Genomic DNA, 13,590 nt, shown 5'->3' on the forward strand with positions numbered 1-13,590 from the left:
CTGAAGGAGAAATTTCCTTAGTAAAATGGAATACAGCCTTTAAAAAAAGGAGAAAGGAAGCAATTCCCTTCTCTATAATTGCTTATTATTCTACAGGGAAGAAAAATAATATATATATGGAAACTTTTTGCTAGCAAATAAAATGATGGGAACCTCTCTGCACAAGCAAAATTAAGTGCATCAAAGTGATCTTTCGGGTTTCTGTTAAATACCACTGCTATCAGTCTGGACAATCTTCTTGGACACCAAAAATATTAAATTTATTTTAAAAACATTTTTAATATGCCACAAATTTGCCTTTGCTTTTTTCGTGTTACAAGGAGAGGATTAGATCTCTCTCATCTATAACCTTCTGTGGCTGATATACTAAGCGTGCTCTACTGGTAACTTACTAATAGGGTAGCAATAAGAACTCTTACGAAAAACCATCAGTTTGCTCAGCTGAGTTCCCATGACGTCACTTACAACAGCACAACTGCCAAAGTAAATGGCTGGGTAGAGCTGCAGTGCCTGTGCTGGATAGGCAATCTACATAATACTGCATGCAGATCAGTGACCAAAGATCTCAGACCTTCCTCTCTAGCATAGACACTCCAATTCAAACAAGCCATTTACTTTGGCAGTCATTCAGATGTTGGTGAGATCAGGAAGATTCAGCTGAACAAACTACTGGCTTCCGCTAGAGTTTCTGTTGCTACTATATTGTAAGGTACTAGCAGTGTAAACTCAGGATATCAGCTATGACGTGCTAAAGATGTGCATCTAACTAGTTGGTCAATTTGGCAACTTCCACAGCCTAGACAACCATAAATATTTTCTAGCAGCCCTCCAAAAAAAACAAATCTGTCTAAAATGGGAAAACATAAAATATTCATGGAAAAACAATATTCTTGGACAAAAAATTTCTTCCCAGGGCAATGTCCTGTTCTAATCTCCCAGAACTGTATGAAATGTCTAAACTAGCCTGAGTGGAGCGATTCAAGCAAAAACAAGGAGACAATCTGGAAATAGAAGCAGATAAGGATGCATGTTTTTTACATTCCCACTGCCTGATTAGGCCAAAGCCATGCAGGAAAAAAGTGCAATTAAGGAGCTGAAATTGTTTACAAGTGAGTTGAACTATACAATGCTGTTCATAACATACTGCAATAAAAACAGCATTAATCCTCAGATATTTGGATAAGGCAGCCCTTGTGACTCATTTTGCAATTAATGTTTTACAGTTTGTTAATAAAAATCAAGACCTAAAAAAAGTGACAGCAGAAAGAGAGAAAAATAGTAATTAGGAGAAAAAGTATAAAGAAATAATAACTGACCACAAAGAAAGTTAAACCATGAGCATGATTACTCCCTGACTAAAGACTGAAGGATCTGAGAATTACATAAATAATTCGGGTTGTTACAGTGATGTTGTAACTATGAAGTTCCAGGAATTATGCAAGAGGCAAGGATTTTTGTGAGTGATATCTTTTTACTGACTACCTGCATGGTTGGGATAAAGTTAGACAAGTTTTGCATGCAAAACTTCATGGGATCTCAGGAGTTAAGCATGCACAGAGATTATTAAGAACAATGGTTACAGCTGTGAAGTTAGAGAGAGGAGAAATTCCCAGGGGCAGCAGACAAACCCAATTACTGGAAGATCAAGACCTATCAAAAGGGAGGGTGGTTATTATCCCCTGTAGAGTGCAGGAAGAATTTCGGGAATCAGGTAGTCATGGGAGAACATGTTTTTAATCTGGATAGGTAAAACTATCTTATTGATAATTGTGTCATTTAGCAGTTTCTGACTCATTAGCTATCAGCTATAAAGTTATTAACAATTTCATCTAAAAGGACAAAACCTCCAATATTGGTACATTGCCTAGGTTCAGGGTTGCACCTGGTACATCAACTGCATTTTGCTATCATAAATATAGATTCCTTCTTGTGTATGAGAAATGCCAAGAAAGGAAATGTGTTATAATGACCTAACTCTACAAGGGCATTCATGACTGATATTTAAATCAAATGAAAATATAGCCTTGCTGCATATTCAAGATGATCAGGTTAATAGGGTTTATTATGAAAGCTATGATGCTTTACTTACCTTAATAACAAGCTTGTTGGATGCCATGACTGTTAGTTCAAAATGCATATGGAGCCTATAAAATGTTACAAAAAAAAAAGTTCAGCATCAGAAAAGATTTTATATCTACATGCCAATGGCAACAAATATAGGGCTAATCTCTTTTTTTCAATGCTAGTGTTATTTTATTTGCAGTAAGCAAAGCAAAGCACCCGGATCTAATTAATTACTTGTACTTTTAGTAGTCCCATTATCATAATATTTGAGCATCTCATAATGGTCAATGTATTTATCATCACAATGCTTCTTCCTGAGGTAATTCACACCTATTTTCAGGTGGGGGCTAAGACACAGATAGGTCTATCTCGTTGTATAGGAAGCTTTTGGTGAGCACTGCAACTCAAAAAACACTGAAATTAGATCACGCAAAACCTGGGCAATTTTTACTTCACTCCAGAAGCTTCTTTTCACCACCTGCAGTTCTTATCCCCTCACAATACAGAACCACATAATTAAATGAATCTTTTCATCCCTGATGAAAACCAAAATTCAATGTTCTAAAGAAGATTCATGTAACATAGTCTAGGACAGAAGCAGTCAAAATACAGCCCACAGGCCGCATTTGGCCTGCCAGAAGATTTCATTCAGCCCACAGGCGGGTGCCTACCAAGTCACAGTATCAGACCCATCCCCGGGGCTGCCCCTGCTGTGTTCACATGGTGCCGAGCCCTGCTCACTTGCATGGGAGCAGTGCGCGCTGCACTCCCACCCTTGCCCATGGAATGGCCCAGACCCTGGCCTCACAGGTAGGTACGGGGCAACAGGTGGGGAAAGGGTGGTGGTGGCAGGAGGGGAAGTGGTGGCAGTGGCAGGTGTGGGGGAGCGGAGGTGGTTGTGGTGGGAGCAGGCAGGTGGGAAGTAGCAGCAGTGGTGGTAGGTGGGAGGGAAGTGTCCACGAGTGGGCGGGCGGGAGCGAAGCAGCGGCAGGCAGGAGAAACGCAGCAGCTTGGCAGGAGCACGGCACCCATGCCAGTGCCCCGGGGCAGATACCAGCAGAGGCGCTGGGCAGGGTGACAGGAACACAGAGCCCAGACCAGCAGGAGCATAGACTCAACCTGGCTCCATTGTGTGGGACCTCCAGGGCTCACATGCAGTTCCTGGGTTCTCAACACAAGCTGTGAGCCTCCGGGGGGAGCCCCACATAGTGGAGATGGTGGCCCGACCCCACTCCCTGCCACGTACAGGTCATGGGGAATGGCAGAAAGCTCTGCGCTATGAAGCCGGGCTGACTCTGCCCCTCTCCCCATCACCCTGGCTAAGCCCCATGGCCTGTACCACCAGTTTCATCACACAGGGCTCTCCCCGGCGGCGCACGGCTTGGGCAAAACCTGGAAACTGCGTGTGAGCCCCGTGTGATGGAGCTCATGGCCCAGCCATGTGCACTCCTGGAGCTCACTAGGACTGCACACTGCCAGGGGTTCTAGCTATCATGGACCATGAGTGCCCCGAGGGCCCACTGCTTGCTGCTCGCAGCAGGGGCTCTGTGCAATGGAGGGGTGAGGGGGCAGTGTTTGTAGGGGGGGACCCACACGTACACCTTACCTTACACACACACACACACACACACACACACACACACCCCCATAACAGTCATGGAATCCAACACCCACCAGGCACACCCCACACCCACTAGCCACACACCCACATTCACCCCATACCCACCCACACACACACCCCACATATTCCCCCAACACACGCCATGCCCCCTGCCCAACCTATTCATCCACCACCACCTACCCACACCCCCCCAACAAACACATCTACACCCCACATACACACCCCCACAACCCCCTACAAACCCCATACTCCCCCACCCAGCCACCCCACCACAGCACGTCACGATATACAAGAGTAAGATACCAGTTTGAGCTATTATGGAATCCCCTCTATACACACTACACAAGCACACACAAATCAAGACAAAAATATTTTTTGAAATAAAATTAAAATATGTTATAGTAGATGTTTGATTTTTAGTATATAATTTGTTTTTATTCCAGTTTCAAGATGGCAAACCCCCCTCCCAAAAGGAGTACTTCTGGGAGCAAGGAGAGGGACATTTGGTGGCAAAAGTCAAGGGTTAGGGGGAGGACTTCCAGTCCCAAGATGGCAACCAAGGGGTGGGGCACCTGTCAAAGAGACTAACAGCTGGGGCATGGGGAAAAGTGACAGCAGCAGCGCACGTCAAACCTCAGATGAGTTTTTCTGGCCTGCAGTTCCTAATATGCATACAGGATAGTGGTGTCAAACTCACTGTCACTCCCAGGCCAATTCTGGACAGCAAGGAGCTCTGGGAGTCAGCTCTGGATCCCGTGGCAACGGCAGGGTGATTGGCGGTGGCATGGGGTCAGTGGTGGCACAAAGAGTAATGGAGCACTCACTCATCCCCACCACTACCCACACATGTGCCAGTGCCCAGTGAGGCTCAGTAGCTGGAAATTCAGTGGTAGGCCCTGCCCCTACTTGAACTGCCTCTAAATTCCCAGCCTATTTGGGAACGCTGCAGGTCAGGTGAAGTGGTTCCACAGTGAGATTTGGCCCCTGGATCAGGTATCCAACACCCCTGATACAGGGAATGTAGCCAGATATTTTAAAGTTGTATTCAGCTTTTAATCATCCCTGTACTAGAAGCTGAATACAACTTCCCTTTATTACAGGTCTGTCTTCAAATGTGACATGTTTCATAGGGGTGCAGAATAGGTTTATTGTACAACATCTGGAGTAATTTGAGCGAGATACAGTACCCTGAAAAATATCACACTGCTTCAGAAAGTCCCCAAATACCCACAATGTTATTTTGTGCAGAATTTGGGCTTAAACCAAGGCTCTGCTCATCCCCAAATTGACCTCAGTCATTCAGACTTATTCTGCATTCTGAATGGTTCCCACAGCCCCTTTGGGGAAACAATATAGAAATAGTTGTTAAAGAAGGAGCTTAAACTTTGTGTATTAACGTGGACGAAACATTCAGGCACCAAGCAGATGGTAATGTTTATCTCAAGAAAGACACAGTGGTCTGTGCTAGGGAGTAGGAGTGAGTAGGAGTGACCTGAAAGTTGGAGGGAGCAGGAGTGACTTGAAAGTAACAGAAATGTAAAGCTCTGAAAATGCAGAAAATATAAAGTTAAGGTGCCAACCGAAGTTAAGGTGCATGCCATCCCTGCATAGGACTGGAGGTCTGGGTTGCAGAAGTAGGTAGTTAGGGACAGGGCTAAAGCAGGACTTGGAAGCACAGCCCAAGGGTTGTAGTGACAGTTTGGACCGGTGTACAGCCGAGACTCTTTAACAAGGGCTGGCAAAATTGGGCCTGTGGGCTGGATTAGGGCTGCAGAGGACTCCATTTCCCAGCAGCCCCTTCCTGTGTCACTGCAGCGGGCAGTGAGCAGCTCCAGGGCTGAGATCTTGCAGTGGTGGCTGTGTGGTCCGAAGCCAGGGCAGAAGTGCGATCCTGCCCTGCCTCAGCTCCAGACCACACTGTCACCATTGCAAGATCCCAGACACGGCCGCAGAGCAGCTCCCTGCTCTGCTAGCACTGCTGGGGCCAGTCTCCGTGGAAACCCTGGCCCTGCACTGTCACAGCGCTTCTGCTGCTGGGGTCTCCATGGAAACCAGCTGCAGCGATGCAGGCAGGGCCTGCTGGGAAATGAAGTCTGACTGCCCATCAGATCCACCATTTTGCCCACCCCTGCTAACCAAAGAAGCATGTAACCACCCTGTAAAGTGTTGCCCCTGATACATACAGAACATCACACAGCAAGGAATAAATGTGTATGTGCCAATGCTTTCTGAAATGTTAATGGCTTAATGAGCTAGGAAAGAGAAGAAACCCAAACATTGGCGGGAGGAGATCTCTGTTGTAAAGGTGAAAAGAGGACACCAGAGGTAGATGTATGTCCTCTCTCTTTTTTTTTTTTTCTTTTCAATTTACTCCAACCACTGGGTGATGAAATTGCCAAGATTTTGAGATGAAGTCTACATCTGAACTCTTTGCATCTGCTGTCAGGCACGACACAAATATTCAAAGCATAGTCATTATCCTCATTCCACTATTAAGAAGTGTACAAGATAAGAGAAGATCCACTTAGGAATAACAAGTCACTTTTAGCCAATCTCAGATCTGTTTTAAGCACAAATCAGCTCTGCTTCTATGAGCATTAACCCCTAAGAAATGGGGGAAAAAATTACCAATAAGAAAAATTTTGTTAATGCACTTACAATTGCCCCTTTATACCTTATGCTCTTCCAGAAAGTTGGGTTTAAACCCCTGATATGCAGCACTGTATCTCAAACTTGAAATAATCATAATAGTCACATACACAAAACAGATTAGAGCACAGTTCACTACCCTAGCCCAGGGGTGTCAAACATACAAGTGTGCAGAACAGCTCTGTCCAGACCACCAAACTACCAGGAAGCCACTGGAAACTGGAGGGCGTGGCCAGGGGATGTGGCCTACTACAGAATCCCGGGTCCTTGGGTCCTAGGAGACACAGTGATCACCTGCAGGATAACGAGCAAAGGGATGATACAGTCCCAGTCACCCTCCAACCACTTTACCTGTTGCTACTGTTGTGGCACTAGTTCCTTGGCTACCAACCCCACTGCTGCTCCATGCTGGAGCTGCTGCCACTGCTGCCTGCCCCATGCCTAAAGCCTGAGCTGCCACTGTGGAACAGGGCACACAGAAGTGGCGGCAGCTCTAGTCCTGGCATGGGACACTTGGCAGGATCTGTAGCTGCACTGTACACCCTGTATCAAAGCCACCACTACTGCTGTGAGCCCCAGACTGGTCTAAGTCTGCAAGAAACTCTGCAGACTGGATATGGCCCAGATCACAAAGTGAGTTTAAACCTCCTGCCCTAGTCAAAAGAAACTTCTCTCATACTATGTTGATTTCCTTGGCTAAGGGATAATGAACTGGGCCAATAAATGAATTTCTCGGGCCAAGTGAAAGAAACACGCCTAGTAAACAAAGAATCATAAATCGTGAGAACAAAGCTAGTTTTTCAATATTCTTTGTTTTAAGAATCTAAACCAAAGGTTTATAGATTCATAGATGTTAAGGGTTGGAAGCGACCTCTTGAGATCATCAGGTCCAGCCCCACCACCTGTGCTTGGGCAGGAAAGACTGCTGGTATCGGATGACCTAGCATCCAGACATGGTGAGCATCCAGACATTTTTTGAAGATATCCAAAGTAGATGATTGTACCACCTCTGGGGGGAGTCTACTCCAAACCCTGGACACTTGAGGTGTAAAGAAGTTTTTCATTATATCTAATCTAAAGCAGTCTTCTAGCAATTTATAACCTTTAGTCCTAGTCTTCCCCTGGGGAGCCCTGGTGAACAGATGCTCTCCCAGTCACTGATATGTTCCCCTTATATACTTATAGGCTTCCACCAAGTTCCCTCTGATGTCACTTATACTAAAGGAAAGGGCATTTAAAATTAGTGCCCTTTCAAAAGTAATTGTTTAAAAGTAAATTTGACATCAACAGCAACATGATTGTTTGCATTCAACTCTGAAATGGAAGCTGGCTAGGTGTCAAACAACTGGCCCATGGAGCCAAGTCATCCAGCTTGTAGAAATCCAGGGAATTGAATTTAGGGGTGAGAAGAATAGTTAATCTTTGAAGCATAAAGGCTTAAAAACCAACCATGGTGTTGCCTAGTGAATTAAAGGAACAGTTCTGTCAGAAAAATTATGCTTCTGCCCTACTTCTTACAGTAGTGCTATCTAGGGAGAAAAGGAAACTGTTAAAATCTCACACACACACACACACACACACACACACACACACACACACACACACACACACACACACACGCAGGAGCAGCTTTCCTTCACTGAATTTCTATGCATCCCAGAAAGCACAAAGAGGCATGCTCTCATCTAATTCCCATGAACTAGATCTTGGTGGTGGTGTCAGCACAATGCGTTCCTACAATGTTGTTGCAGAACAGTAGAAGGATGTGGGATTCTGTTCAGCTCATGAAGATGTTCTGACAATAGAAAAGCCCTTTAGACTTACAGCACGCCAATGCAAATATTACCCAAGACCACCCTTCAATGACTTATGACAGACATATATTCCTGCCTAAAATGAAAATTATAAAACAGTGGAGTGAAAAAAAAACGTGAGAAGAGTCTTCCCACAATATCCACCAAATCAAGTTGCAATTACGTGAGGCTTAAAGGGCCTTGTTTGCTGAAAAGCTCTATTCTCTTCCCACTCAAGTCGACAGAAGAGAAGCAGAAGACGGAATTAAAAATTAAGGTAAATGAATCCCGAGAACTTAGAAAAATAAAAGTAGTTAGCTAAACAGAAAGAAAATATCACTACTACTGCATAAGCTCTTAAGAGCCACTCCTCTGACAGCAGTGAAAAAATAGGTCAGCTCTTGAGACACAAGGGGATTCTGAGCCCACCCAGCAAGGCTGAAATGTTCCTCCCCTGTAAATGGAGAGAGGCCAACAATCCATAAAACACTCATCTTTGGGATTTCCCAGGCTGCAGAAGACACAAGAGGGTGGGATCTATTATAACCGCTGCCCTTTTGAGACAAAAAATTATTTCCAGGAAATACTGTGTGTGTCACAAGCTTGTCTACACCTGTCAAGTGAACTTTGTGCACTGTAGAGATTGAGAGTCAAAGGCAGAGCACCACCCACAAAAAAAATATTTAGAGAGGTATATATTTAAAAAAAAAGAAAAAAGTCAAGATGCAGTGTTTTTATTTAAATGGGTATGAATTTTGTAAATTTATGTAGTCAGACCTCCAACTTGTCTAAAATAAAAGGGTTGGAAGGGAAGGAAAGCTATGCAGCATAAGAACCTCTGGAAAACTTAACCAGCTAATACAAACTCCTTCACCTTCGATTAAAAGCAGAGCTAGTCTAATTATTTGGCTGCTTTAAACTAGTGTGGCCCAGCAGACAATGGATTCCCACACTGGGAATCAGTCCTGGGCTCTATACTTGGCTCTCCTGCTGATGCACTGTGTGACTATAGGCAAGTCATTTCACTTTACTGAGCCTCTGCTTCCTCCCCTGCCCTTTATCTGCTTTGGCCATTTACACTGTAAATTCTTTGGATTTAAGACTTTCTCTTACTATGTGTACGTATCATTTGGGGCCTCAGTTTAATATCAATAATAATTTATTTGCACTTGAATCATGCAAATACCTTTTAATTTGTACAAATGGATGTACAGGGGTTATTTGTACAAAGTACAATTTTATAGCATGCATTCACAATTGGCTATTTAGTTTATGTAACAGGTAACTTGATTCATAAGGTACTGTCTACGCTCCCTGGCTGATGGTTAGAATCCCTCTGGATTCCCAAATCCACAAAAGGTCAATACCAACCACAGCAAATTATTACACTTAAACATTTATTTATTTGTATGTAAATGTGTATTCATTCAAGCAATGCTTTTGATTTTGGAAACATTTATCTTTCAAACAACAGGAACCACAAAGGTTTGCACACTCCTGACTTCAATAGACCTAGTCCAGTTCCTAATGCAAGCATTGAAACCTTTTCTTTTCTTTGTTGTTGTTGTTTTGTTTTGTTTTTTTTGGGGGGGGGGGATTTTTTTTTGTTTGTTTTTTACACAATTCCTGTCCAGCAGTGCTTGGAAAATAGTCAAAGTCAATACTGTAGGTCAAGTCATACCCTTTATGCAGTGGCTCTCTACATGTTTGGACTCAAGGTACACCTCCATAACTTTTGGGAATTGAGTGGTACCCAATTTCAAAACTGAATGTATATATTACAGTGCTTACTAGGGCTGTGCAAAATTTCGCCAGCAGTTTCATTTCGACGTTGTTTTGACTCGTTTCGAGCTTGAAACAGCGAAATCTAAACGAAAGAGAGCTTTGAAACAGCCTTGAAACGAAATGAGGCAAGTCAAAACATTTCAAAAATTTTGAAATGTTTTGAGCTTCAAAGCTCAAGTTGGACTTGCCGGCAGGGAAACAGAAACTAAAATACGGAGGGGGGGGGGGAAGAGGGGGGAAGGAGCGCTCTCATTGACTGTGTAGCTGGCCAGTGACTGTTATCCTTTCCTGAGGTCTCTTCCAACTCCAGTGCTCTGGGGAAAGGATGGAAAAACTGCATAAAAGGCCGCATTATTTGAACTGCCCTGCTTTCTGCCTTGGTGTCACTTATGAGCTGCGTGTTCCAGTTTTGCCTGTCAGCAGCTAGAGGTGCAGGGCCCCAGACCCCAGACTCCTCCTGCACGTAACTCCTTAACAGCTGGCAGGCTTTGTGGCCTCAGCAGGGGCTAGCGTACCTGCAGCTTTCACCCTGCTGTGCCTTAACACACACACAGTGTCACCCATGTCACAAGTTTTGCTTGTCTGCAGCTTGAGGTGCAGTTTCCCCAAAACCCCTGCACCTATCTCCTTGACACTTGGCAGGCTTCATGCCCTTGGAAGGGGCTACCATTCCTGCAAGTTTCATCCAAATCAGTCCACAAATAACAAAGTTATAGGCTCGTTTGAGCCTCCCCATTATAGCCTACGGGCAAAACGAAACAGAACAGCCATTTCAAATTGAAACTCAAAACGAAACACTGTTCCGTTGAAATGGAACGGTGCCATTTCACACAGCCCTAGTGCTTACCTCCTTGCAGAGGGGCTGGGCAGTAGGCGTAGGGGACTGTCCAGGCAGAGACAACCCACTGCTTTATCTGCTTATCTCCTCACACCTTGGGGCACACTCCCCTGAACACACTAGGCCACACAGCAGAAAAAATGCCAAGTCTCATTTACACGACTGCCAACACAGCTGGGAATCACTAGTCTGAAACATCTTGGCATAGGACAGGAGGGTGGTCCAACTCATTTGGCCCTGTGGCTGAAATGGGACTATGGAACGTTTTGTGGGCTGGATGACACATCTTGCAAGAGTGGGGGCAGCAACTCTGAAGCCCAGGGAGTGACCACAGCCACCAAACCCCCCACCCTAAACCTTTGCTCCTGCCCTAAAATCCATGGCAGGCTTGACCACTAGGTGTCCTGAGCAGCACCAATGCAGCAACTCCAGCAACCACTCCGACCAGCCCGAGGGGCCTCAGCGACCACTCGCAGACTGTCATGGACAGCCCTCAGCAGGTGAATGAGTGAGCTTTTTATTGGGGGGTTTTCACCATGCAGAAGCCTGACATTGCCACAAAGCAAGGACAGGCTAGTGATGCCAGCGCTAGGTCCCTAGAAGTGCAATGCTGCCCTGCCCTCCACGCTGCCCCATGCTCTCCCCCTTCACCGCAGTGTTGCCAGGTGTGCGATAATTAGCATATTTATATGGTAATTTCAACCCTTGTACAATGTATGATCAGAACATAAAAAGTGTTCAAAATCTACAGTAGTTTGAGGCAGCTAATTGATGCAGCATATGCAAAACCGAAGTCACTCTCAGGGAGTCTTAACTGACATATATTAGGTGAGCCAATACCGACAGCCGATTTTTAAGGAGGCATAATCAGCCAATACCGATCCGATTTCCAATACAGCTGCGTGCAACTGGTAAGTTTGTCTTGGTGGAAGGGGAGAAGAGAGAGAAAGGGCATGGGGGGGCGGGGGCAGATCAAGGCCCCTATGGTGAGGGAGGGAGGGAGTGGAGCGGAGCTGCGGCAGGTGCTGCCCAGCTGAGGCAGGGCAGGGGACAGAGCCAGGGCTCATCCAGGGGCCGTGGCGGGGACTCCTACCACTGTGCATACCTTGGGAGAGCATGGAGTGGGCGGGGCTACAGCTGCAGGCTGGAGTGGCCCTGGGCTCTTCCCAGTGCTTGGGGGCTGCGCTTGGAGCGGGCAGCGGCGGTGCTGGGAGGGGACTACAGGGGAGCTATGGCGAAATTTGGGGTGGCTGTACCCCGCCTCCGTAACCCCTCTCCCAGCGCCACTTTTGCCTGCCCCCAGAGCAGCCCCCATGTGCTGCGAGTTTAGGCTCCACACGCCAGGAAGAACCTGCCCCCAGTACAGATCTGGGGCACATGCCCCACCACCCCGTGTTCTCCTGGGACATGCACAGCAGCAGGAGCTGCCCTTCCACCCCACGCCTCCCAGATGAGCTGTGGCTCCATCCTGTGCTCCGCTCTGGCTAGGCACCATCAGCCCCTGCTCCACTGGTCCCTCACTGTGGGGGGGCACTGATCTGCCTCCCTACTCCCCTTCCACCACACCAAACTTATCAGCTGCACACAGCTCTCCACACTGCTGGGCTGCACTCCTTGCTGCCTACGTGCTGCGCTGCGACTGTGCGCATGCACGGCCATTTATCGGCCAAATTATTGGCCACGTCAGGCCAGTTTCCGATACAATCAATTTCCTTTATATCGGTGCTGATCCTATATCAGACCGATATATCGATGCACCTCTAATATGTACATTTTTTGCGTTCCAGGCCAAATTAGCCAAATCAGTTCCAAATCATATTGGCTGAGTGCAACTCATTTGTTCCAAAAACCATACTGATTGAGCAGGCAGAACTAAAGTCGTTCTAAACAGCGTGTATGGCGCTACAACTGGTGAGCGCCCTCTGTCCCAGACCTATCCCCCTGGCGCTTCAGATACTCCCAAATCCATTGGCAGGTTTGGGGCTTCAAATGCCCCCAGATACTACAGGCAAGCCTCCGTCATCTGACTCTTTAGTCCGGGACTTCAGATACTCCCTACGCTCGATCTTAGCCCGTTCTCAGCACTCTCTTACAATGGCTTGCCTCCAAATAAAGAAACGTAGACTTTGACAACCCAGTCCTCACTCAACTCATGTGTGTCAGTGAGCAATATAAAGTAAAAAAGATGACTTATTTGCATAGTTATCTACCTATTTTTTCAGTGGACGACAGTTCAGCAAATACAATCACTTTGAGCTTCCAATACAATAATTTCGTATTTAAGACCTGGCAGCGCTGCTTCACCCCGACATACACCAATACGGAGCCAAGCAACCCCACCCAAGAGGGAGCCACGCCCCTGCTTCGATGACGCCACGAGGCCCCTTCCAGCCCCACTTTCCTCTGACCCTATATTCCCCCGCCCATAGCAACGACCAGGTGTGGCGTAACAGGATTACGTCACGCGGTTGGGGGGGGGGGCTCCCCGGAGCCACCCTAGTTGGAGGGAGCACCAAGGGAATTCCGGCAAGCAGCAGCCCGCGCCCGCAGACCCCGCCCGGCGCCGCGGCTCCTACTCACGCGCTGGCGCCCGCCAAGTCCCGCCCCGCGCCGTCCTCGCTTCCCGCCGCTCCTTCGCCCTCCTTCAAAATGGCCGCCGCGTTTAGATTCTGCGCCCCAATCGAACATGGCCGCCCCCAGGGCGGCTTCCTAGCCTGACTATAAAATGGTGGGCGTGAACCCTCTTCCACTGCCCCCTAGCTCGGCGAGCTGTGAAAGCCGAGGACCGGGCTTCCTCCCGCCTTCCGGGTCACGTGATCCGGTAGAGCCAATAAGGAAGA

The 13,590-nt window shown here is 46.8% G+C and overlaps 1 protein-coding gene across 1 annotated transcript in view; it reads right to left on the bottom strand.

The window, feature by feature from the left end:
• Nucleotides 1-13,539, bottom strand: part of SLX4IP (SLX4 interacting protein) — a 148,601-nt gene extending 135,062 nt beyond the window's left edge. The window contains 2 exon segments of the mRNA XM_006030114.3: nt 2,090-2,144; nt 13,331-13,539. Of these exon segments, the coding sequence (XP_006030176.2) occupies nt 2,090-2,137 (48 nt within the window). The 5' untranslated portion in view covers nt 2,138-2,144; nt 13,331-13,539.
• Between the last annotated feature and the right edge of the window lie 51 nt (nt 13,540-13,590).

Source organism: Alligator sinensis, unplaced genomic scaffold (assembly GCF_000455745.1).
Source record: "Alligator sinensis unplaced genomic scaffold, ASM45574v1 scaffold992_1, whole genome shotgun sequence".
In the NCBI taxonomy this organism is placed as follows: domain Eukaryota; kingdom Metazoa; phylum Chordata; order Crocodylia; family Alligatoridae; genus Alligator; species Alligator sinensis.